General features: G+C 58.4%; 1 protein-coding gene across 1 annotated transcript in view; it reads right to left on the reverse strand.

Moving 5' to 3' along the window:
* Nucleotides 1-14,426, reverse strand: part of LOC126101495 (serine/arginine repetitive matrix protein 1-like) — a 32,667-nt gene extending 18,241 nt beyond the window's left edge. Inside the window, exons 1-2 of the mRNA XM_049912141.1 lie at nt 13,557-14,426; nt 12,285-13,175 (exon numbers count right to left, since the gene is read on the reverse strand). Coding sequence (XP_049768098.1) covers nt 12,285-13,175; nt 13,557-14,426 — 1,761 coding nt within the window. The remainder of the gene's footprint in view (nt 1-12,284; nt 13,176-13,556) is intronic.
* Nucleotides 14,427-23,676: the final 9,250 nt, after the last annotated feature.

Genomic DNA, 23,676 nt, shown 5'->3' on the forward strand with positions numbered 1-23,676 from the left:
AGAGTCAGTCCTGTCGTAGTCAGGTGTCGAAAGCCGGTTCGTCATAAGTGGGGGGCCGGATGGGGCCGCCGCCGGGAGCAACTCAGTCGCCTGAGCTGACCCCGACGAGCGGCGATCCGCCACACCCTTCGCTCGATCGTCAAACACGTCCTCTCGCCTCGACATCGCAACTCGGAGTAGTGGCAGTGGCGGCGCCGCCAGGGGTGGGGGTCCTTTATGCTCTCGGGTGCGGCGGCCGGTTGCGCTCGCGGCCCATTGGTCGGCGGCCGCAACGGGGCGAGCTGGTAAAGGTGCGGCGGCGGGGCGCGCTGGGTGCCACTGTGTGGGGAGACGCTGACTAGAGCGGAGCGCTTGCTACTGGTGTTGCTGCCGTACGTTCACGTTCTTGTTTGAGATGCCGCCCAAGACTAGCGGGAAGGCCGCCAAGAAGGCTGGCAAGGCTCAGAAGAACATTTCGAAGGGCGACAAGAAGAAGAAGCGCAAGAGGAAGGAGAGCTATGCCATCTACATCTACAAGGTGCTGAAGCAGGTGCACCCTGACACGGGCATCTCGTCGAAGGCGATGAGCATCATGAACAGCTTCGTGAACGACATTTTCGAGCGCATCGCGGCCGAGGCGTCCCGCCTGGCGCACTACAACAAGCGCTCGACCATCACGTCCCGCGAGATCCAGACCGCTGTGCGGCTGTTGCTGCCTGGCGAGCTGGCCAAGCACGCCGTGAGCGAGGGCACGAAGGCGGTGACCAAGTACACGAGCTCCAAGTAAGGAGGTGGCTCTGGAATGGAAGGAGAGAAGGCTCCTCCGTTGCGAGAGCGGCAAAAACGGCCCTTTTCAGGGCCACCAAATGGCCTTTGCGGGAAGGGCGGAATTGTTGTTGTTGTTGTTTTGTGTGTGAGTGGGTGGACGGCGGCAATAGCTACCGCTTTGGTTGCGACGCGACGGGGTGGGGTGGCCGATGCGATGAATTTGATTGATGGGGGCGCGTCGCGTGTTGCGGGGTACGGCCACGGTGTGACGTGGAATGGAGGCACGTGCGCACAACTCGTTGGTGTTACCTGTCTGCGAGGTGGGGGAAGTGCGATCGGTGATGTGTCCTTTGGATGGAGGTGCCGGTTAGTTACGTGACGGATGGAAACGAAACGCGATTGTTGGGAATGTCAGTGTGTAACGACGGCCGTTTTTTCGGGTCGGTTTGCACGCCATACATGGCGAGGGTGAGATGTGTCTGTAAATGCTGCAGCGTGGAGGCGTGTGAGTGACGTTTAAATGAACGCGCATTGAGACACCAATGTGTATTGCATTGTACGGGCGACACGCACGATGATGTACCTTCCCTCCGACTCTGATTTCGATAGTCGTGTCTGACTGACTGTGTCTGCTTGTGCGTACGACGCACGCACACCGACGTCGTCATTGAAGATGCATGCACGCGTGTCCAGTCCAGTGCAGTACAGTACAGTACAGTAAGCGCGACGCTAGAAGACGACGGTCGCTTTGGCGAATGTGCGCACACGTGTTTGTGTGTGTCGGTGATGTGGTCCGATCCGTCGCCTCTGGGAAACTGTCGATCGGCGCGGTACACCGGCATCACGCAACGGTACGTCTTGAACACCCGTCATACCGTCGCGCTGAGAACGGTTACCGAAAGGTGAACCTCTGTGATCGGTCGAATGTCTGGGCAGAACGTGAGGAGAGAATGGTGGAGGAAAGGACAGAGGGGAAGAAAAAAAGTAGAGAGAGAGAAAAAAGAAAAAAAAACCAAACAAAACGGAGAAACGCGGTGTAGAGCAACGGAACGTTCCCGTGTCGGAGGTGTATTGTAGCCGCACTGAAATGCGTGTAACGGCGCGGCGGCAAGTGTCTGCCGTGGTGAACGTTACCTTTGACGGCTGAATTGTGTGCGTTGCGTTGCGTTGCTTTGCTTTGCTTTCCCGGATGTGTATGTAACGTTCGTTGAGATGGTTCTGAGGAAGAATGTACGACAGTGCCCGTGCCGTCTATGTTCGTGTGCAAAGCCATTGTGTGTGTACGGAATGATGTCTGTAGGTGTTAGTGAACATGTTTTACCAGTGGGGGAAATGGATCGTCGATGGTTGCCGTCACGGTCGAGACAACGCACGCACCCTCCCTCCCTCCCTCCCTCCCTCCCTACATGAAGGTGTCGAGAAAGTGTGTTAACTGGGGTTTGTTTGTCTTTCGTTAAAGGGAAGGGACGAGAGAGAGAGAGAGAGAGAGAGAGAAGCGAAGTGGGGATAGTGCGTTCATTTTGTGTGTGTGTGTGTGTTGTTTCGAGAATTGCGTCCGGGAATGGCGGTGGGCGTGCCCTGCATGTGGCCCGGAAGGCTGTTCGTTTCGCGGTAGTGTGTGGACAGGGGAGGGGCACGCGTAACGCTGCTGGCATGGCATGGCATGGCATTCGGGAGATGGGAGGGGGCAAACGAAGAAAACAAGAAGCGGGGGCTATAAAGACGGGGAGGGGCGCGGTGTGGGTGGCTTGCGCTGCGCTCGGCTGGCGCGTGCGGCGTTGTTTTTGTGCAAAAGAAGAGAAAACGAATGGGTTGCCGGGAGGGGGCCGTTGTTGTGTTGTGGTGTAGCCGCAGACGCGGCTGTCAGTGAACGTGGTGAGACCGACGGATGCGGGAGGGGCGGGGGCGGTGGTGAGAGCGGGGAAAACACTAGAAGAAGGAGAAAAACGCTGCAACCAACATAAAATGAGGCGTTTGTAACCTGCCAGCAACAAAACAACAACAAAAAAAAGGTCTATCAACATTGAATGTAAATGGAAATGGACCCAAGTGTAACCTCCCCGCACAAATAGTCGTAAGTAAGTGAGTGCGTGAATGATGATAAAAATGTGCCAGAATGTTGTTAACGTCCCTAGAAAATGAACGAACGAAGATTGATGGGAAACGCGCGATAATATGATGAATGGAAATAATGAACCATGAACATCTCAAGAGACATAATTGAAAACCCGATAAACGTTGTAAGGGCAGCGCTGGCTGACCTTCGGCCCTGTATTCTGAAACGTCCCCCTTTGAACAACAATGTATACAAAACTGCGCTTAAAGTGACACACTATATTTTGAGCGCAACGCAATCTGACTATCAAAGATCCCTGCAAAAGAATGGCCCTGAGTAACATTAAAGTACACCTTTCGGAAATCACTTACCTCACAAAAATCGTCATTACTCGAAGTACGGCAATACAGCGAGCACCACTACTGCCAGCTAAATAAGAGATTCAAACTACGGAGGGCACTAACTACTGATAGGGATAGTTAGCAAAGTAAAGATTTTAATAGAGAACAACAAACAATGTATTTACCCTTAATATCATCACAAGTCATAATATATGTAATTTGAAAAGTCCGCCATATCTCTCCTCACATGCACCAGTGCTGGCGGCTCACCCCTAACTGCGCAACGGTACGCGCTGTTCACATCCAGCTATAGCAGGTTCATATGACAACAATGCAAACTGGCCACTGACTGCACACGGCACAGGCAGTGATTTTCACACAGAGCGCTACGTGGCATTACCAATAAAAAAAAATGTAAACAAACAGCCTACGTACAAATCAGAATAAAAAACAAAAAAAAAGAGCAAAAGATCGTTACGTCAATGAAAAAAAAAGGCAAAAGAGGAAACAAACTGCATCTATATGTGCTCTTAACTGTAGATACCTGTACACAGCTTCGTGCAATGAATGCCGGCTCACATTTAATTTTTTGATTGTTGGAGGAAATATTCTTTAAATGGAAATGAATGGTTTTACCTTTAAAAAAAAGTTACTTTGGAAACAAAGTATTATTGGGGCATTTTGTTGTGAAGAAAATAGTTACAATTGACATACATTATTAGATTTGCGCAATGCAGCTTCATTACCTTACCTTTTATAACAATATGCATCGTCCCGAACGGAGACCAGAGTCGCGAGAAGAGCACGCCGCCGCCCGCTCAGTACAATCGTCCACTCGCTAATACTGTCGTCGACTGACTACGACCTCTCCCGACCCGCCACATAGAGATGACAACTGTTCCTGCCGACCCGCTACGTGCCACTAGTGTCGTGTGGCGCAGACTAGCGACGATAAGAAACTCTCTGGTCAGAGATTGTGTGGTGCCTCGCCATCGCTGGTAATGAGTACATAGGTGTTTGAGCGCGCGTACCGGAACACGCAGTGCGGAGCCCAGAGACTGTGTTGTCGAGGCCGTCGACGCAGTGCATGTCGGTCGGTCGAGTGCGTGCGGGAGGGCAGAGAGGCAGCGTCGGCACGGAGATGCACGCACGGGGGCTGCGGCGTGGCGCGTTTGCGGTAGGCGCCTTTGGTGGCAACGGCCGGGACAAGCAGCGGTGTATGGTGTGGTGCGGGCCGGACAGGGGCGGCGGAGGAGGAGGAGGCGGCGGCGCGACGATGGCATTGGGGCGGAAACGGGGACGGCGACGGCGGATGTTGAGAGGCGTCACGCGCGGACCGACACAGACGCACAGATAGATAGATAGGAAGAAGAAGGGGCGGCTGGTGAGTGCAATTTAGGCGGTAGACACAAGAGGTCGGCACGGCATTTGCGTGATGTGGCGTTGTGACGGGGTGTGCTCGCTTGCCTCGTTTTGTTGATGCGCGCAGGAAGATGTGCAGAGCAGCGGCGGGCGGCTCGGTTCGGTTTGGCCCGGCGGGCCGCGCTGTTGTCGCGGACGTGAGCGCCCCCTGGCGGGTGGCCGGAGGCGGCGCGGCGTGTTGGACGTGTGGCTGGCGGCAGTGCACAATTGCGAGTGGCTGGCGGTGTGGCGGTTGGCGCGTCGGGCGGCCGAGAGAGAGGAGAGGGTATGTGTTTGCGGGCGCGTTTGCTGCGCGGCGTCGTGCAGGGAGGGCGGGCGCTTGTCGACTGTGAGTGTGTGTGACTGTGTGGCGAATTGGCGGCGTTGTGCTCCGGCCGAAGGCGTCGGGGAAAGGAGAGTTGGTCGTGATGTCATGTCGCGCCGTGTCATGTCTGCGAAACGGCTGCCGAGAGGTGTGGTGGTAGCGAGCCGGTCGGTGTCAGTGCGATGGGAATGTGCGTTTGGCGGTTTCGGTGTGCTTTTTGCGGCGTGAGAGTGGGGCGGGCGGGCAGGCGTGCTGTTGTTGGTTCCTTGTGTCTTGTGTGTAGCTTGATGGCAACGTGGAAGGACGCCTGTTTCCAGCCGTGCGTGTGGTTGTCGACGTTGACTGGTTTGGGGCGTGCCGTTGCACGTGCGTGTTTGGGTCGTTGGTGTGGTTTTGGCTGGCTGGCTGGCTGGCTGGCTGTGTGTACGGTGGATAGTGCAGTAGTTGTGTCGTTGCCACGGGCGTCGGGTGCGGCTGCGCGTAGTGGCGGAAAGGTGTCGCGTGACTTTGTGAATGGAGTGGGGCGGGGAAAGGAGCAGCGTGCCGCTGCGTCGTGGCCGTTAGCCAGAGGCTGTGCTTTGATAGTTTTGTGGACGGTTCGTGCGAGGCGATTTGTTGCCTGCCCTATGTTTGTTTGTTGTTTTTGGAGACGACGACTGGTTGGTGGCGTGCGCGCGAGCGAAGTGGCGGTGTGCGTTTCCCGTGCCGACTGCCGACTGCCGGCTGGCGACAGGTGCGCCGTCGGTGGGGTGGGTGGCCGGCACAAGTAGAGGCGGCGGCGTCGTTGCGGTGTGTTTGTGTTGTCGGCGACAGCTGTTTGTGCGGTGCGTGTGAATGGTGGTGCAAACGTGTGCTGGCGTTGAGGCTGCGACCGCGGCGTGTTGTTGGTTGATGTTGAACAGCGGCTGTGTGCGGTGGTGGTGTTGCCGCACGTGCATCCGGCCCGGCGCGGAAAGCGCAGTTGCGGCGGCCCTTCGGTGCCAGCCACGTCGCGTGAGCGGCGGGTTGCTCTGGTCGACACGTGGTGCTCTGGTTTGTTGTTTGGTGCCCTTTGGCCGGTGGGTGGTCCGTGTGTCTCGGTATCTGGTCGTGGTCGTGCTGCCCGTTTGTCGGCGTTGTCTGTGGCTTCGCTTTTGTTTTTGTTTTTGCGGCGTGCCGACGACCCGACGCGACCTTTACACCCAAAGTGTGGCGCCCGAAGGTGAACCAACGTAATCCGACCTCGGCGCTTAAGCTCTAAGCCTAAGCTGAGCGAACCGAACCTGTGTAGCGTTGCGTAGCGTGAGGTGAGGTGCGGTGAGGTCAGCCTCAGCGCCAAGTAAGCCAAGCTGTCCGGCCGTGAGGTGGGTGGGTAGGTAGGTGCGGCTGCTGCGGCCACCTGACGCCCGACGTGTGTTTGAATGCTTAACCTAAGTTTGAGGCTTAACCTAACCCAAGTGGCCTTAACCTAACCTAACCTAACCTCGGACGCCCGACGTGTGGTTTGAATGCTTAACCTAAGTTTGACGCTTAACCTAACACCGACCCTTAACCTAACCCAAGTGCCCCTAACCTAACCTAACCTAACCTTAATGTAACGTAACGTAACCTAACCTCTGACGCCTGACGTGTGTTTTGAATGCTTAACCTAACCCAAGTGCCCTTAACCTAACCCACGTCCACCGAACCTAACCGAGACGTGTGAACCTAATGTCTAACTCGTAACGCGTGATGTTGGCTGTCGTGTGTGCTGACGGCAGATTGGGTTGGTCTGTAGTTGCGGATTTCGGTTTGCCTCGGGCGAGGGGTTGGCTCGTAAGCGGCGAGGGGCGCTCCGGCGGAGCATGTTGCTTTGCAGGCGGCGCCCGTTTTTTGCGGCGGGCACAATTGAAATTGTTGGGAAACGAACGAAAGGGCTGTGAATGTTGGCGGGCGAGAGGAGGAGGACGTGGCCCGACGGCTGCGGGCCGATCGGGAAACGGTGGGAGGGCGATGGGGCGGCGGAGGTGCGTTTGCACGGCCGTCATCGCCGCACGCCTCCTCTTGTGTGGCTGTGGCGCCGGCCGCGCTGGCCGGGCTGCCGCGGCGACGGTGTGGGGCCTTTGCCGAAGGTTTGGCCATTGTGGCCGGTCGCCGGCTGGGGCTGTGGGGGCGGCATTTGGGCGTGGGCGGCGATTCTCGGCGGGCCGACCCAGGCTGTAGCGCGCGGTGGCTGCAGTTTGGCCGTGGTTTGCGGCGCTGCCGTGGCGACTGGTTGGCGACTGTGGTGTGGCTGTGTGTAGCCCCATCCTCGGTGGTTTGAAAGGCGCGGGTGGTTGTGGCGCAGGTGTGGGGCTGCTCCGCACAGGCTGTCGGACGTTGGGCGGTAGCAAGCGCGGGAGGCGCGGCGCGGCGGCGCGCAGAGTGGCGGCCGCTCTCTCGGCCGTCCGCGCCCGCCCGCGACACTGGCTGGGCCTGTGGCGCGAGGCGGCTATTCCTCTGCTGTGCGCTCCGCTCGCTGCGTGTCTCTTCTCGCTCTCGCTGCTCGCTGTGTTGTGTGTTAACGCGCGTCGTCGAAATGGCAGATCAGGCGGCTACGAACGAGACTGCTGCGGCACCCGCCGCCACCGGCACTACGAAGAAGGCAAAGTCTGCGTCGTCTGCGAAGAAGCCGCGCGCCAAGCCTGCGCACCCGCGCACCTCTGAGATGGTGACGGCCGCCATCAAGAGTCTGAAGGAGCGCGGCGGATCGTCGCTGCAGGCGATCAAGAAGTACATTGCCGCGCACTACAAGCTGGACGCGGAGAAGCTGGCGCCGTTTATCAAGAAGTACCTCAAGTCGGCCGTGGTGGCGGGCGAGCTGGTGCAGACGAAGGGGAAGGGCGCGTCCGGCTCTTTCAAGCTTGCCGGCGCCGGCGGCGGGGCGGCTGAGGGCGGCAAGGCTCGTGCTGGCGGTGCCAAGAAGAAGCGCGCCGCTCCGGCCAGCAAGGAGAAGAAGGGTGCCCGTGCGGCCGGCGCAAAGAAGGCTGGTGGCGTGAAGGCGGCGACTGGTCGGAAGGCGGGCGCCGCCAAGAAGGCGTCTGCGGCGTCGGCCGCTCCCGCCGGTGCGAAGAAGGCGGCTGCTGCCAAGCCGGCCAAGGCCAAGTCGCCGTCGAAGGCGAAGAAGGCCGCCAAGGTTCCGACGAAGAAGCCGAAGGCGCCGCGCCCGAAGAAGGCGACGACGCCGTCTAAGGCGAAGGCGTCGCCCAAGAAGAAGAAGTAGAGGAGAAGAAGAAAGGAATGGGAAAGGAAAGGAAGGGTTGGCGGTTGACTCCGTCGTCCCCACCCCCCCCCGTCCCCGTCGTCTAGTGGCGCGCAAGAGACGCGCGGCCCAAAACGGCCCTTCTCAGGGCCATCAAAGCACGTCGGGAAGGTTTTGATTGTCGTGTTGCGGTGTGGTTGTGCCGTCTGGCGTTTCTGTATGCCCGTGTGTGGATACTGTTTGCGTGCCGTGGTGGTTGGATTGCGGGGGGTCGGTGGCGGGTGCGGGCGGCGGTAGCGGTTGCTTGTCGCCGTTTTTGGTCGCGGCCGGCCGACGGTTGGTTTGTGTCATGTTGTTTGAATACTTTGGTTTGTCTGTCTGTTTGCCTGCCTTCTCCTCGGATGTGTCTTGTCTTGGTTGTGTGTGTGTTCTTGCAACGGGGGCGGGGGACGTTGAGATGTGGAAAGGGTCGGTGGCGTTGGACGAGCCTGCGTGCCTGGCTGGCCGTTGGTGCGGGTTTTTTGTTTTGTTTGTTTGTTTCGAAACGAAGCGGCGGCCGGCCAGCCACCCGTGTGGTTGACGGCGTCGGCCGATGGGTGTTGTGCGCTTTGAGCGCCGCGCCGGGGAGGGATGATGTTGATTGATTGTTGCGCGCGCCAGCAAGCTGGCAGAGGAGAGCGGCTGTGGCGGACGGACGGGAAGTGGAAGCGGTGTTTTGTCTTTGGTTCTCTGGTTGTGGGGCGAGAGGCGACCGACAAAGTTTGCTCGCGACGGAGTGATGTTAGTGGCCCTTAAAAGGGCCGTTTTGTTTGTTTGCGTGCGTGGGCGGTGCCCAGCGGCTGGCGCGGTGTTTAGGCGCGCTCGCCGCGGATGCGGCGCGCGAGCTGGATGTCCTTGGGCATGATGGTGACGCGCTTGGCGTGGATTGCGCACAGGTTGGTGTCTTCGAAGAGGCCGACGAGGTAGGCCTCGCTGGCCTCCTGCAGGGCCATGACCGCGGAGCTCTGGAAGCGCAGGTCGGTCTTGAAGTCCTGGGCGATCTCGCGCACTAGGCGCTGGAATGGCAGCTTGCGGATGAGCAGCTCTGTGCTCTTCTGGTAGCGCCTGATTTCTCGCAGGGCGACGGTGCCCGGCCTGTAGCGGTGGGGCTTCTTGACGCCGCCGGTGGCGGGCGCGCTCTTCCTCGCCGCCTTGGTGGCGAGCTGTTTGCGCGGCGCCTTTCCGCCGGTGGACTTGCGGGCCGTTTGCTTTGTGCGGGCCATAGCGGTAGCGGAGCGGCGTGGAGGCGAGCGAGGTGCTGCGTCGGGTGCTGCCTTGACGACACGGGCGCGCGCCAGGTGTGCTAATGTGTGGAACGGTGTGAGTGTGTTCCACATGGTTAGGGTGTAGGTTTTAATAGCCTAGCGCTATTTTTCCTACATTAAGTGTGATCAGGTTATGGGTTATGCGTTTGACTTTCTAAGCTGTCCTGCACGGGGACAAGTGTTGTTATGGTTGCTGCATCGATCTTACCGGCGCAGCAGGTCTGGCCAGCGTAGTGACGCCCGCCAGTGTGGTCGGCTGCCGAGTCCTCTGACCAGCTGGTTGGTCGACCTCTCGGCTTTGTTGTAGAAAGTTGTCGCTGCGTCCTTAAACCTCTGGCGTAGAGGCTGGACGGCAGCGACGCGGTGAAGCTCCTCCGTTGGGAAGTCCTTGGGCAGGTGAAGTGCCAGTCGTAGCGCCCTGTTTTGGATCGTCTGTAGGCGCTTCAGATTTGTATCGGCCGTGTTTCCCCACACGACCGCTGCGTATTCCAGCAGCGGTCGTATGGCGGCCTTGTACAGTGTAAGACCGACGTCTTCTGGCAGCGTTGACGTGGGGTTGAGCACAGGGTAGAGCAGCCTCAACCTACCCAGCGCCTTGCCCCTGATGTTCTCAACGTGCTGCCGCCATGTGAGACGCCGGTCTAATGTGACGCCTAGGTACTTGGCGGTGTCGTTCCATTCGACTGGCACTCCACACACCGATACTGTTGGCGCGTCGTGGCGGAAGGGGCGACTGGCTATGATAATCGCCTGGCTCTTCTCACCATTGTAGGCGAGGCGCCACTTCATTGCCCACTCGGTGAGCTCGTCGGTGGCCGCCTGTAGACGCCGCTGCAGGACGTCGACGCTCCAGCTGCTGCTGTAGATCGCCGTGTCGTCAGCATAAAGCGCCGTCTGGACGCGGTTCGTGCGTGGCAGGTCGGCGGTGTAGAGGGAGTACAGCGTCGGACCGATGACCGAGCCTTGAGGTACACCCGCAAGTATTCGGCGCTCCGTGGAAATTCCACTGGCTGCGCGGACGTGAAACGTCCTTTCCTGCAGATAGCTCTGCAGGAGCCTCACGTGCGACACAGGTACCCCCTGCACAAGAAGCTTGTACAGGAGGCCGTCATGCCACACGGAGTCAAAGGCACGAGACACGTCCAGCAAGAGAGCGCCGAAATACTTACGTCGGTCAACGGCTCCGAACGCTTCCTCCGTCAGTCGCAGCAGCTGGTGCGTCGTCGAGTGCTCCCGACGAAACCCGAACTGCTCGTCGGGGAGAATTCCCTCGGCGTTTACGTGGGCCAGCAGGCGGACCAGGTAGAGTCTTTCGAACACCTTTGATGTTGCTGGCAGGAGGCTGATGGGGCGGTAGTTCTTTGCCAAGCGAGTGTCCTTCCCTGGCTTGGGAAGGGCAACTACCTCCGCATGCTTCCAGCAAGATGGGTATACGCTGGTGCGCAGTATCCCGTTAAAGATTGCCGCAAGATGGTGTGCTGCGGCGTCGGGAAGCTGCTTCAGCAACATGTTAGTGACGTTATCTGGTCCGCCGGCTTTCTTGTGTTGCAGGCGGCGAAGTTGCAGCTGGACCTCTTCCGGCGAGACGGGCTGTATCTCGTCGTCCTCCGCGCGTTCGCGGAGAAATACAGGAAGGCGGTCCGCTACTAAGCGCAAGTGTTCCTCGTCGACGGGCTCTTCAATTGTTGTGAAATTTGCAGCGAACGCGTCCGCCAGTGCGTTTGCCTTGGCGTCCGGTTCGCTGACAAATCTGTTGCCCACTTGTAGAGGAGGGATGGGCTGAGTGCGGCGGAGGAAGCTTTTCATTGTCTTCCACGCCGTCCCGTCCTCGATGTTCAGCCCTCCAATTTTGGCGGCCCACTCGGCGTTCCTGTGGGCGTCTACGTCTGCCTTGATGTGGCGGCGCAGCCTGTTCAGTTGCCTTTTCGTCCTCGGGTCCTTGGTTAGCTGCCATTCCCGTTGCAGCCTGTTTTTGGCAGCTATCTGGTCCCTTATGGCACGTGGCAGCATGCGCGGCGTGTGCTCGCCTGCCGCCTGGCGCCTTGCGGGTGTTGCGGCCGTTGCTGCCTCCGTGATGGCTTGGGTTAAGTGTTGCAGTGCGACCTCTGCGCCTTCAGCGTCGACGTCGGGTATAGCCTCCAATGCTTCTGCGACGTTTTCACGGTACTCTTCCCAGTTGATGCCCCTGAGGTCGAGTCCGTGTCGTCGCATCGGCATTATCTCCGAGTCGAGCGTGAAGATTACCGGCAGGTGGTCTGAGGAGAGTGCCGTCCGGGTGCTGGCTGCTACGTGTTGCCGGATTCCTTTAAGGATAAGGAAATCCAGCACGTCCTCACGCCCTCTTGCTGGGTATATGGTCGGTTCGTGTGGTCCCACGGCTATCGCGTCGTGTCGTTCGACCACACGTTGCAACCGTCGACCGCTGGTGTTGGTGACGCGGCTGTTCCAGGCAGCGTGCTTAGCGTTCCAGTCGCCTCCCAGTATGATGTTGCCTGGGAGGGACAGGAGCTTGTTAACGTCTTCTGCGTTCAGTGCACCGCGTGGAGGCCTGTAGACGGCGCCGAACGTGATTCGTCCGTGCACGGTGTCGACTGCAACGGCGGCTGCTTCCATTGCAGTGAGCTCCGGCACAGGAACACGATGGTGACGAATGGAGCGTCGGACGTAAACAGCCGTGCCGCCCCCTGCAGTCGGTCGGTCGTAACGGTAGCAGGCGTAGTTGGCCACTCCGACTCGTACGCCAGGCTTTAGGTGCGTTTCCGCGACGAGGCAGATGTCGATGTCTTCGTCGCGTAGAAACTGCCGGAACTCGCCGTCTTGCGTCCTCAGGCCATTAGCGTTGAACACGCAGATCCTCGTGCTCCTGTGGTGTTCAGGCATGCTGGGCTGAGGATGTTGCAACGGCGAGTACCTGGTGTACTGCGGCCATTAGCTCGGACATCCGAGCCATCATGTGCTGCATTGTGTCGAGGAGGCGGTCAATGCGGTCGCCATCTTGTCGGGGCCCGACAACATGGCCGCTTCCAGTCTCCCGGATGCCGCCATTTTGTTGACAGGCGTCGACGAGGGCTGCGGGAGTTTGCTGCTGTACCGTGGTTGGCCGCTGCTGCCGTGGAGGTCGCTGCTGAGCCGTGGTTGGCCGCTGCTGCCGCCATCGCGGCTCCGGAAAGTCCGCCATGCTGTTCTGGTCCGGGGCGGGCTGCGCTGATTGGTCCGCCCGGCCGGTGCGAGGAACGGCCGAGGGGGCCGCTTGCCGTGGCAGGGGCGCGGGAGGCGGGGCTACCACCCGCTGCGCCGCCGTCCTGGCCTCGCGCTGCGGCGGGGAGGGCGGAGCTACGGCCTGGTGAGCTGCTGCAGGGGCAGCGGGTTGGCGCGCAGGTACCTGGAGTATGGCGGCGTGCGGAGCTGGTCCGCCATTTCCTTTTGCTGCCGGGGCGGAGTTCTGCGGCTGCCTGTGGTGCCGCTGCGGTTCTTTGTTCCGGGCGTTGGAGTCCCCCTGCTGCTGGCCGGGGTTGACGACCGCTCCGGAATGCGCTCTTCCGGTGGCGCGGCCTCGGCGACCGCGTCTTCTCTTTGTCCGGCTGTTGGCGGGCGCTGGGGCTCCACGTGGGTGAGAGTTTCCCGCCGGAACACGTCGTTGCTGTGCGTCGTTTCCGCGTGCGCGGGCCGCAAACGCTTTATGTTTTGTGCAACCTCTGTAGTTGGCGCAATGTTCTTCGCCGCACAGTTTGCATTTGGGTGTAAAGTCTTTGTGCGGCACTCCCAATTTTTCACACCCTTCAGTGGCGTGCTGTTCGCCGCACTTTACGCAGAAAGCGGGCATGCCACAGTATTTCGTGGAGTGGCCAAGTTCGAGGCAACGGAAACACTGTGTATATGCCGCCTTATTACGAAGAACTTCAGCAATCACCTCGATGTTGCCTATTCGTTTCAGTTGGAACAGCTTCCTGTTTTCTGCGGTGTTGGCCGCAATAACGAGGAATAGCGGGTTTCGCGCTTTGGTGCGATGAGGTCCCATTCTAATCACATCCTCAACGCAGTAACCCATCTCTTCGAGGTCTTCTTTAACCTCTGCAGGTTTCATGCTGCGAGGTATTTTGCGGAAGACCACCTTAATAGGCTTCTTCCTGTTGGCGCTGTAAGTGAAAAAGTGCCATCCGCGTTTGGTACACTCTTCACTCACTTTTGCGAAGTGTTCACTGCTCTTAACTTTCACTCTGTGCAGGTCTTCGCCTGACACGCTGACACTATAATTGTCCCTGCCGATCAGCAAGTTAAGAGCGTTCTGAAGCTCGCGAAAATGCCCTTCATACTTGATCACGAGCGGCGGCGGCGTCTGTCGCTGTTGCGGTGGTGGCAGCGCCAGGTCCTCGTCTTCCGAGTCGCTGAGGGCGTCGAAGGAATTGCTTGTGCCAAGGGGTGCTGTGGTCAGCTGTTGCCTGGGTTTTGCGGTCTTCTTCGCTGGCGTGAAGCCGTCTTTGTCAACCCTTGGGGCGCGCGCGCGGCGGCGCGGTGTTGTCCCGGTTGGCGCGTTTTCCTTCCGGAATTTGCGCGCGTCTGGGGCTGAGGACTCGTCGTCCGATTTCTGCCTCTTTCGCGAGGATCGTGACGAACTGGCTTGGGCGTTTGCCTGTGGGTTTTCCACCTGCATCTCCTCCTCTTCATTATCCGTGTCGTCGCCAAGAGGAGCAGTGGCTGCATGTGGCATCAGCCCTAAAAGTAGCTGCAGTGCATCTTCGCTGTCCTGCTGCGTTGTGGGGACGTCCGGAGGCGTCTCCAATGGCTGCTGCATCGACGCACAACACTCGCGCGTGATCGAAAACGCAGTGTCACTAACGCGGGTGACGCGAACTGCATGTGCACAGTTGATAACACTTTCGTCGACGCTCGTTGGGGGAGGAGTACTATCAGAGGTGCTCGGTAGCGTCTCTGACGTACTCGACTCGACCCCAGTAGCGTGCAGGGACGCGGCCCTGTCCGCCGGAGCAGTCGTACGCATGTTAGCGGGCTCGGGAGCGGAGCGCTCGGCGCGTGCGTCCGTCTCGCGCGGCATCGCTAACTCGAGTCCGCGGGCGACGGGCGCGCGCCAGCCACCGTGGTGCGCTTATATGCCCTCGGTTGCGCGTGGTGGGGGGAGGGCGGGCCAGAGTCTATATAGGGGGGCTGGCGCGTGCGCTGGGCGCAGACCGTAGCCGACTCGCTAGCGCCGGGTGAGGAGCCAGCCGCTGCAGCAGACGTTTTGCTTGCCTGAGCTTTTTTGAGGATTTAGAAGAGATGACTGGCCGCGGCAAGGGAGGAAAGGGGCTCGGCAAGGGTGGCGCCAAGCGGCACCGCAAGGTGTTGCGCGACAACATCCAGGGCATCACGAAGCCCGCGATCCGCCGCCTGGCTCGCAGGGGCGGCGTGAAGCGCATCTCTGGTCTGATCTACGAGGAGACCCGCGGAGTGCTGAAGGTGTTCCTGGAGAACGTGATCCGCGACGCGGTGACGTACACTGAGCACGCCAAGCGCAAGACTGTGACGGCCATGGACGTGGTGTACGCCCTGAAGAGGCAGGGGCGCACCCTGTACGGTTTCGGCGGTTAGGCGCGTCGCAGCCGGTGTGCTGTGCCGCGTTGGCCTTCCCGCGGCCGTGGGAGAGACGAAAACGGCCCTTTTCAGGGCCACCACACTGTTCGGAAATTGAAAAGTGCGAAAGAGTCTGTGTTGTTGCTGCGTGTGTTGCCTGCCTGCCTGCCTGCCTGCCTTCTTTCTTTCATTCTTCATTTCGTTTTCGTTTGACTGACGTGACGTGACTGGGAGAAAGGAAAGGAAGCGGGTCTTGTGGCTGTGTGTGCGAGAGAGGGCGTTTTGTGTTTGCTTTGTTTATCGATCGATGGAGATGCCGGGCTGTGTGTTGTTGTTGTTGTTGTTGTTGTTGTGCGAGAGGCGGTGAATATTTGCGCGGTTTGGCTGTGTGTGTTTGCGGCGGCGTTGGAGTTGCCGAGGCAAGGCGTGCCGATAGGCGGCCGGATCAGCTGTTTCGTTTGTTTGGGGCGCGCGGGAGTGGAGGGCGGTGTGTCGACACGCTCCTCTCGCAGTGGTCATTATTGCTGTCGTTGTCTTGTCGTTTGGAAGGCGACTGTGCGTGCGTGGAGGTGCTTGAGGCAAACGAAACAAAACAAGGTGTGTGTGTGTGTGTGTGTGTGTGTGTGTTGGGCCACACGGGCTGTGGACGACAAGATGGCGGCGGCTCTTCTTGTTCTTCTCTCTTTTAGTCCTCTTACCGTTAGAGGGGGAGTTGGTGGAGGTTATTGTCGCCTGTGGACATTTGCTCCTCTTTTCTGTGTGTTGTTCTTATCTTCGGTACTGTGCTTGTTTTCGGACGTTGCTGTTTGTTGAGAGTGATTATGTGTTCTGTCTGTGCTACTGCTGGAGCAGCGACTCTCGGGTCTTGCACATCTGTCCCTGTGGTGTTCATATCGCCCAAGGGTCAAGACGTAACAGTCATTTTCTGACTTCCGCGCGGTGGCGTAGAACGCTTGTGCCAGGGCGCGGAATCGTGTTGTGAGTGGTTCTATGCAGGTCTGCCGCGGGGACGTGTAAGGCCCGTCGTAGAGCGCTCTGCTTTGGACCCTTCTGTAGGCGATGCATCGTCGATCTGGCTGCACAGCCCCATACAGGGCGCGCATATTCCAGTATCGCTACGCCTGTTGCGGGGTCGAGGGAACAGGGTACAGGATCTGCATCCTGGCGTGAGCGTTTGTGCCAAGTTCCCCTATGTGACACTTGGATGTCAGGCGTGACACCGAGGTACCTCGCAGAATTTCTCCCCCCTGCAATCGTAGCAGTTGGTATGGTCTTGTTGCCGGCGGCGGCTGTGGAAGTGAAGTTAAAGTAAAGTGCGGCGAGGACGACTGCAATTTTGCTTTGGACGTAGGTTTGTGTGGTGGCCCTGAAAAGGGCCGATTGTTGTGAGCCGGGCCGGCAAAGCGCGTTGCGTGCAGGGGAGCACGCAGCGCTGCTGGGCGGCGGGTCCGCGTGCCGATTGCCTGGCCTCTCTGTTTAGGCCTTCTTCTCGGTCTTCTTTGGCAGCAGGACGGCCTGGATGTTGGGCAGGACACCACCCTGTGCGATGGTGACGCCCGACAGGAGCTTGTTGAGCTCCTCGTCGTTGCGGATGGCAAGCTGCAGGTGGCGCGGGATGATGCGCGTCTTCTTGTTGTCGCGGGCCGCGTTTCCGGCCAGCTCGAGCACCTCAGCCGCGAGGTACTCCATGACGGCGGCGAGGTAGACGGGCGCCCCGGCGCCGACGCGCTCGGCGTAGTTTCCCTTGCGCAGGAGGCGGTGGATTCTGCCGACCGGGAACTGGAGCCCGGCCCTGCTGGAGCGGGACTTTGACTTGCCCTTGACTTTGCCTCCCTTTCCGCGTCCGGACATGGCGATGGGCTGTGGTGTGAAAACGAGACGAGACGAAGGACGGTGCGAGCCGCAGCGAGTCGAGCAGCGGAGTGGCGGCGCCGCCAGGGGTGGGGGTCCTTTATGCTCTCGGGTGCGGCGGCCGGTTGCGCTCGCGGCCCATTGGTCGGCGGCCGCAACGGGGCGAGCTGGTAAAGGTGCGGCGGCGGGGCGCGCTGGGTGCCACTGTGTGGGGAGACGCTGACTAGAGCGGAGCGCTTGCTACTGGTGTTGCTGCCGTACGTTCACGTTCTTGTTTGAGATGCCGCCCAAGACTAGCGGGAAGGCCGCCAAGAAGGCTGGCAAGGCTCAGAAGAACATTTCGAAGGGCGACAAGAAGAAGAAGCGCAAGAGGAAGGAGAGCTATGCCATCTACATCTACAAGGTGCTGAAGCAGGTGCACCCTGACACGGGCATCTCGTCGAAGGCGATGAGCATCATGAACAGCTTCGTGAACGACATTTTCGAGCGCATCGCGGCCGAGGCGTCCCGCCTGGCGCACTACAACAAGCGCTCGACCATCACGTCCCGCGAGATCCAGACCGCTGTGCGGCTGTTGCTGCCTGGCGAGCTGGCCAAGCACGCCGTGAGCGAGGGCACGAAGGCGGTGACCAAGTACACGAGCTCCAAGTAAGGAGGTGGCTCTGGAATGGAAGGAGAGAAGGCTCCTCCGTTGCGAGAGCGGCAAAAACGGCCCTTTTCAGGGCCACCAAATGGCCTTTGCGGGAAGGGCGGAATTGTTGTTGTTGTTGTTTTGTGTGTGAGTGGGTGGACGGCGGCAATAGCTACCGCTTTGGTTGCGACGCGACGGGGTGGGGTGGCCGATGCGATGAATTTGATTGATGGGGGCGCGTCGCGTGTTGCGGGGTACGGCCACGGTGTGACGTGGAATGGAGGCACGTGCGCACAACTCGTTGGTGTTACCTGTCTGCGAGGTGGGGGAAGTGCGATCGGTGATGTGTCCTTTGGATGGAGGTGCCGGTTAGTTACGTGACGGATGGAAACGAAACGCGATTGTTGGGAATGTCAGTGTGTAACGACGGCCGTTTTTTCGGGTCGGTTTGCACGCCATACATGGCGAGGGTGAGATGTGTCTGTAAATGCTGCAGCGTGGAGGCGTGTGAGTGACGTTTAAATGAACGCGCATTGAGACACCAATGTGTATTGCATTGTACGGGCGACACGCACGATGATGTACCTTCCCTCCGACTCTGATTTCGATAGTCGTGTCTGACTGACTGTGTCTGCTTGTGCGTACGACGCACGCACACCGACGTCGTCATTGAAGATGCATGCACGCGTGTCCAGTCCAGTGCAGTACAGTACAGTACAGTAAGCGCGACGCTAGAAGACGACGGTCGCTTTGGCGAATGTGCGCACACGTGTTTGTGTGTGTCGGTGATGTGGTCCGATCCGTCGCCTCTGGGAAACTGTCGATCGGCGCGGTACACCGGCATCACGCAACGGTACGTCTTGAACACCCGTCATACCGTCGCGCTGAGAACGGTTACCGAAAGGTGAACCTCTGTGATCGGTCGAATGTCTGGGCAGAACGTGAGGAGAGAATGGTGGAGGAAAGGACAGAGGGGAAGAAAAAAAGTAGAGAGAGAGAAAAAAGAAAAAAAAAACCAAACAAAACGGAGAAACGCGGTGTAGAGCAACGGAACGTTCCCGTGTCGGAGGTGTATTGTAGCCGCACTGAAATGCGTGTAACGGCGCGGCGGCAAGTGTCTGCCGTGGTGAACGTTACCTTTGACGGCTGAATTGTGTGCGTTGCGTTGCGTTGCTTTGCTTTGCTTTCCCGGATGTGTATGTAACGTTCGTTGAGATGGTTCTGAGGAAGAATGTACGACAGTGCCCGTGCCGTCTATGTTCGTGTGCAAAGCCATTGTGTGTGTACGGAATGATGTCTGTAGGTGTTAGTGAACATGTTTTACCAGTGGGGGAAATGGATCGTCGATGGTTGCCGTCACGGTCGAGACAACGCACGCACCCTCCCTCCCTCCCTCCCTCCCTCCCTACATGAAGGTGTCGAGAAAGTGTGTTAACTGGGGTTTGTTTGTCTTTCGTTAAAGGGAAGGGACGAGAGAGAGAGAGAGAGAGAGAGAGAAGCGAAGTGGGGATAGTGCGTTCATTTTGTGTGTGTGTGTGTGTTGTTTCGAGAATTGCGTCCGGGAATGGCGGTGGGCGTGCCCTGCATGTGGCCCGGAAGGCTGTTCGTTTCGCGGTAGTGTGTGGACAGGGGAGGGGCACGCGTAACGCTGCTGGCATGGCATGGCATGGCATTCGGGAGATGGGAGGGGGCAAACGAAGAAAACAAGAAGCGGGGGCTATAAAGACGGGGAGGGGCGCGGTGTGGGTGGCTTGCGCTGCGCTCGGCTGGCGCGTGCGGCGTTGTTTTTGTGCAAAAGAAGAGAAAACGAATGGGTTGCCGGGAGGGGGCCGTTGTTGTGTTGTGGTGTAGCCGCAGACGCGGCTGTCAGTGAACGTGGTGAGACCGACGGATGCGGGAGGGGCGGGGGCGGTGGTGAGAGCGGGGAAAACACTAGAAGAAGGAGAAAAACGCTGCAACCAACATAAAATGAGGCGTTTGTAACCTGCCAGCAACAAAACAACAACAAAAAAAAGGTCTATCAACATTGAATGTAAATGGAAATGGACCCAAGTGTAACCTCCCCGCACAAATAGTCGTAAGTAAGTGAGTGCGTGAATGATGATAAAAATGTGCCAGAATGTTGTTAACGTCCCTAGAAAATGAACGAACGAAGATTGATGGGAAACGCGCGATAATATGATGAATGGAAATAATGAACCATGAACATCTCAAGAGACATAATTGAAAACCCGATAAACGTTGTAAGGGCAGCGCTGGCTGACCTTCGGCCCTGTATTCTGAAACGTCCCCCTTTGAACAACAATGTATACAAAACTGCGCTTAAAGTGACACACTATATTTTGAGCGCAACGCAATCTGACTATCAAAGATCCCTGCAAAAGAATGGCCCTGAGTAACATTAAAGTACACCTTTCGGAAATCACTTACCTCACAAAAATCGTCATTACTCGAAGTACGGCAATACAGCGAGCACCACTACTGCCAGCTAAATAAGAGATTCAAACTACGGAGGGCACTAACTACTGATAGGGATAGTTAGCAAAGTAAAGATTTTAATAGAGAACAACAAACAATGTATTTACCCTTAATATCATCACAAGTCATAATATATGTAATTTGAAAAGTCCGCCATATCTCTCCTCACATGCACCAGTGCTGGCGGCTCACCCCTAACTGCGCAACGGTACGCGCTGTTCACATCCAGCTATAGCAGGTTCATATGACAACAATGCAAACTGGCCACTGACTGCACACGGCACAGGCAGTGATTTTCACACAGAGCGCTACGTGGCATTACCAATAAAAAAAAATGTAAACAAACAGCCTACGTACAAATCAGAATAAAAAACAAAAAAAAAGAGCAAAAGATCGTTACGTCAATGAAAAAAAAAGGCAAAAGAGGAAACAAACTGCATCTATATGTGCTCTTAACTGTAGATACCTGTACACAGCTTCGTGCAATGAATGCCGGCTCACATTTAATTTTTTGATTGTTGGAGGAAATATTCTTTAAATGGAAATGAATGGTTTTACCTTTAAAAAAAAGTTACTTTGGAAACAAAGTATTATTGGGGCATTTTGTTGTGAAGAAAATAGTTACAATTGACATACATTATTAGATTTGCGCAATGCAGCTTCATTACCTTACCTTTTATAACAATATGCATCGTCCCGAACGGAGACCAGAGTCGCGAGAAGAGCACGCCGCCGCCCGCTCAGTACAATCGTCCACTCGCTAATACTGTCGTCGACTGACTACGACCTCTCCCGACCCGCCACATAGAGATGACAACTGTTCCTGCCGACCCGCTACGTGCCACTAGTGTCGTGTGGCGCAGACTAGCGACGATAAGAAACTCTCTGGTCAGAGATTGTGTGGTGCCTCGCCATCGCTGGTAATGAGTACATAGGTGTTTGAGCGCGCGTACCGGAACACGCAGTGCGGAGCCCAGAGACTGTGTTGTCGAGGCCGTCGACGCAGTGCATGTCGGTCGGTCGAGTGCGTGCGGGAGGGCAGAGAGGCAGCGTCGGCACGGAGATGCACGCACGGGGGCTGCGGCGTGGCGCGTTTGCGGTAGGCGCCTTTGGTGGCAACGGCCGGGACAAGCAGCGGTGTATGGTGTGGTGCGGGCCGGACAGGGGCGGCGGAGGAGGAGGAGGCGGCGGCGCGACGATGGCATTGGGGCGGAAACGGGGACGGCGACGGCGGATGTTGAGAGGCGTCACGCGCGGACCGACACAGACGCACAGATAGATAGATAGGAAGAAGAAGGGGCGGCTGGTGAGTGCAATTTAGGCGGTAGACACAAGAGGTCGGCACGGCATTTGCGTGATGTGGCGTTGTGACGGGGTGTGCTCGCTTGCCTCGTTTTGTTGATGCGCGCAGGAAGATGTGCAGAGCAGCGGCGGGCGGCTCGGTTCGGTTTGGCCCGGCGGGCCGCGCTGTTGTCGCGGACGTGAGCGCCCCCTGGCGGGTGGCCGGAGGCGGCGCGGCGTGTTGGACGTGTGGCTGGCGGCAGTGCACAATTGCGAGTGGCTGGCGGTGTGGCGGTTGGCGCGTCGGGCGGCCGAGAGAGAGGAGAGGGTATGTGTTTGCGGGCGCGTTTGCTGCGCGGCGTCGTGCAGGGAGGGCGGGCGCTTGTCGACTGTGAGTGTGTGTGACTGTGTGGCGAATTGGCGGCGTTGTGCTCCGGCCGAAGGCGTCGGGGAAAGGAGAGTTGGTCGTGATGTCATGTCGCGCCGTGTCATGTCTGCGAAACGGCTGCCGAGAGGTGTGGTGGTAGCGAGCCGGTCGGTGTCAGTGCGATGGGAATGTGCGTTTGGCGGTTTCGGTGTGCTTTTTGCGGCGTGAGAGTGGGGCGGGCGGGCAGGCGTGCTGTTGTTGGTTCCTTGTGTCTTGTGTGTAGCTTGATGGCAACGTGGAAGGACGCCTGTTTCCAGCCGTGCGTGTGGTTGTCGACGTTGACTGGTTTGGGGCGTGCCGTTGCACGTGCGTGTTTGGGTCGTTGGTGTGGTTTTGGCTGGCTGGCTGGCTGGCTGGCTGTGTGTACGGTGGATAGTGCAGTAGTTGTGTCGTTGCCACGGGCGTCGGGTGCGGCTGCGCGTAGTGGCGGAAAGGTGTCGCGTGACTTTGTGAATGGAGTGGGGCGGGGAAAGGAGCAGCGTGCCGCTGCGTCGTGGCCGTTAGCCAGAGGCTGTGCTTTGATAGTTTTGTGGACGGTTCGTGCGAGGCGATTTGTTGCCTGCCCTATGTTTGTTTGTTGTTTTTGGAGACGACGACTGGTTGGTGGCGTGCGCGCGAGCGAAGTGGCGGTGTGCGTTTCCCGTGCCGACTGCCGACTGCCGGCTGGCGACAGGTGCGCCGTCGGTGGGGTGGGTGGCCGGCACAAGTAGAGGCGGCGGCGTCGTTGCGGTGTGTTTGTGTTGTCGGCGACAGCTGTTTGTGCGGTGCGTGTGAATGGTGGTGCAAACGTGTGCTGGCGTTGAGGCTGCGACCGCGGCGTGTTGTTGGTTGATGTTGAACAGCGGCTGTGTGCGGTGGTGGTGTTGCCGCACGTGCATCCGGCCCGGCGCGGAAAGCGCAGTTGCGGCGGCCCTTCGGTGCCAGCCACGTCGCGTGAGCGGCGGGTTGCTCTGGTCGACACGTGGTGCTCTGGTTTGTTGTTTGGTGCCCTTTGGCCGGTGGGTGGTCCGTGTGTCTCGGTATCTGGTCGTGGTCGTGCTGCCCGTTTGTCGGCGTTGTCTGTGGCTTCGCTTTTGTTTTTGTTTTTGCGGCGTGCCGACGACCCGACGCGACCTTTACACCCAAAGTGTGGCGCCCGAAGGTGAACCAACGTAATCCGACCTCGGCGCTTAAGCTCTAAGCCTAAGCTGAGCGAACCGAACCTGTGTAGCGTTGCGTAGCGTGAGGTGAGGTGCGGTGAGGTCAGCCTCAGCGCCAAGTAAGCCAAGCTGTCCGGCCGTGAGGTGGGTGGGTAGGTAGGTGCGGCTGCTGCGGCCACCTGACGCCCGACGTGTGTTTGAATGCTTAACCTAAGTTTGAGGCTTAACCTAACCCAAGTGGCCTTAACCTAACCTAACCTAACCTCGGACGCCCGACGTGTGGTTTGAATGCTTAACCTAAGTTTGACGCTTAACCTAACACCGACCCTTAACCTAACCCAAGTGCCCCTAACCTAACCTAACCTAACCTTAATGTAACGTAACGTAACCTAACCTCTGACGCCTGACGTGTGTTTTGAATGCTTAACCTAACCCAAGTGCCCTTAACCTAACCCACGTCCACCGAACCTAACCGAGACGTGTGAACCTAATGTCTAACTCGTAACGCGTGATGTTGGCTGTCGTGTGTGCTGACGGCAGATTGGGTTGGTCTGTAGTTGCGGATTTCGGTTTGCCTCGGGCGAGGGGTTGGCTCGTAAGCGGCGAGGGGCGCTCCGGCGGAGCATGTTGCTTTGCAGGCGGCGCCCGTTTTTTGCGGCGGGCACAATTGAAATTGTTGGGAAACGAACGAAAGGGCTGTGAATGTTGGCGGGCGAGAGGAGGAGGACGTGGCCCGACGGCTGCGGGCCGATCGGGAAACGGTGGGAGGGCGATGGGGCGGCGGAGGTGCGTTTGCACGGCCGTCATCGCCGCACGCCTCCTCTTGTGTGGCTGTGGCGCCGGCCGCGCTGGCCGGGCTGCCGCGGCGACGGTGTGGGGCCTTTGCCGAAGGTTTGGCCATTGTGGCCGGTCGCCGGCTGGGGCTGTG

This window comes from Schistocerca cancellata, chromosome 9 (genome assembly GCF_023864275.1).
Source record: "Schistocerca cancellata isolate TAMUIC-IGC-003103 chromosome 9, iqSchCanc2.1, whole genome shotgun sequence".
NCBI lineage: Eukaryota > Metazoa > Arthropoda > Insecta > Orthoptera > Acrididae > Schistocerca > Schistocerca cancellata.